This window comes from Fulmarus glacialis, unplaced genomic scaffold, assembly GCF_000690835.1.
Source record: "Fulmarus glacialis isolate BGI_N327 unplaced genomic scaffold, ASM69083v1 scaffold24913, whole genome shotgun sequence".
Classification (NCBI taxonomy): Eukaryota; Metazoa; Chordata; class Aves; order Procellariiformes; family Procellariidae; genus Fulmarus; species Fulmarus glacialis.
In genome coordinates, this window is record NW_009202674.1 from 1 (window position 1) to 1480 (window position 1480).

Genomic DNA, 1480 nt, shown 5'->3' on the forward strand with positions numbered 1-1480 from the left:
GAACGGCAGCACGGTTGCCGTGTCGGTGCTAGAAATCGGGCTGCCACGTTCTCCACTTTCTTTCCTGGTCGTGCTTCCTCTCCGTGCCCAGCGAGTGGCTCTTTGTGGAGATGGCCGACGTAATGGCTGCCGAGGGCTGGAGGGACGCAGGCTACGAGTTTGTCTGCATTGACGACTGCTGGATGGCCCCGACACGGGATGAACACGGCAGGCTCCAGGCTGACCCAAAACGGTTCCCCAGCGGGATCCACAAGCTAGCCAACTACGTGAGTGCCACCTGCAGCAGCATAGGGCAGTGACAGCTGTTGGGGACCTGACCTGCAGCCGCGCTGGGAGCAGGGGAGGAGAGGGAGGGCTGGGTGGGGAACAGCTGTGTAGCTGCTGAGCTAAGGCCCTGCCTGCCAGAGTGGGGTTTTGCTTCCCTTGCTGGCCCAGCTCCACTTCCCAGCCTCACAGCTGCCCCATCCCCAATTCTCTTTCTGTCTGCAAGTGCAGGTCCACTCCAAGGGGCTGAAGCTGGGAATCTACAGCGATGTCGGGAACAAGACGTGTGCTGGCTTCCCTGGCAGTTACAACCACTACGAACTGGATGCCCAAACGTTTGCCTCCTGGGGTGTGGACCTGCTGAAGTTTGATGGCTGTAACTCTGGCACGCTGGAGCTGCTGGCAGAAGGTAGGTGAGGGCTCAAGGCAGCACTGTGCCATGGGGTGGGGATATTCTGCAGGCAGTAGCAATTCTAGGCCCAGGGTGGGCTCCGGGGAGTTGCTTTTCCCTGAGCATATTCATTACAAAAGCAGGTATGAGACTCTGTTCTCAAGCCCAAGGTAGTGAGTGTTGCTGGCCCAAGTGTTTTTTACCTGTTCAGCCTCCTGGAGCTTTCACTGATGTGCACAGCTTGAAAAATCAGCTTTCTCACACCAGAGACCGCATCATGCCAAGCACGGAAACATCGACTGCATACTCTGGGGGCTGTCTGTGCAGACTGCTGCCTCAGCTCTTAATGCAGCAGAGGCTTTGCCCTTCTACAGTGCCTTTATTGGAGAGCTCAAAGCATTTCACACACTTAAGCCTTAATCCCTTTGGTGAGGCCACGTCAACGCGGATCAGCTTGAAGCTAGAATAGCTTGTGTCAGCTGTAAAAAAGGCAGTTATCGGGGCTTTTAACAGAAAAAAATGAAGGGAATTCTGGCACTAAAATCCTACTGGGGTTTTTATTTTAAAGCACGCCAGGGTAAATCCCAGTTCAAAAGTTACTTGCATACAGGCTGGCAAGTCAGCAGCTGAAAGCTCAGTAGCTCACTGTGCCAAGGGGCTCAGCTACAGACTCTCTGCAAGCACAAGCAAATCCCAGTGCCCCAGGAGCAGATTTGTGGGAAGAACGATGTGACTCAGAAGGTGGTTTTCTCTTGACTGGGCTCTCGCTGCTGGCATAGTCAGCACCATCGTGTTTGGCAGCAGGCATCCTGCACGGAGCCCTGG

The 1480-nt window shown here is 55.0% G+C and overlaps 1 protein-coding gene across 1 annotated transcript in view; it reads left to right on the top strand.

The window, feature by feature from the left end:
• Positions 1-94: 94 nt before the first annotated feature.
• The window catches only part of GLA (galactosidase, alpha), a 4651-nt gene continuing 3265 nt past the window's right edge, over positions 95-1480 (top strand). Inside the window, exons 1-2 of the mRNA XM_009574382.1 lie at positions 95-266; positions 496-673. Of these exons, the coding sequence (XP_009572677.1) occupies positions 111-266; positions 496-673 (334 nt within the window). The 5' untranslated portion in view covers positions 95-110. The remainder of the gene's footprint in view (positions 267-495; positions 674-1480) is intronic.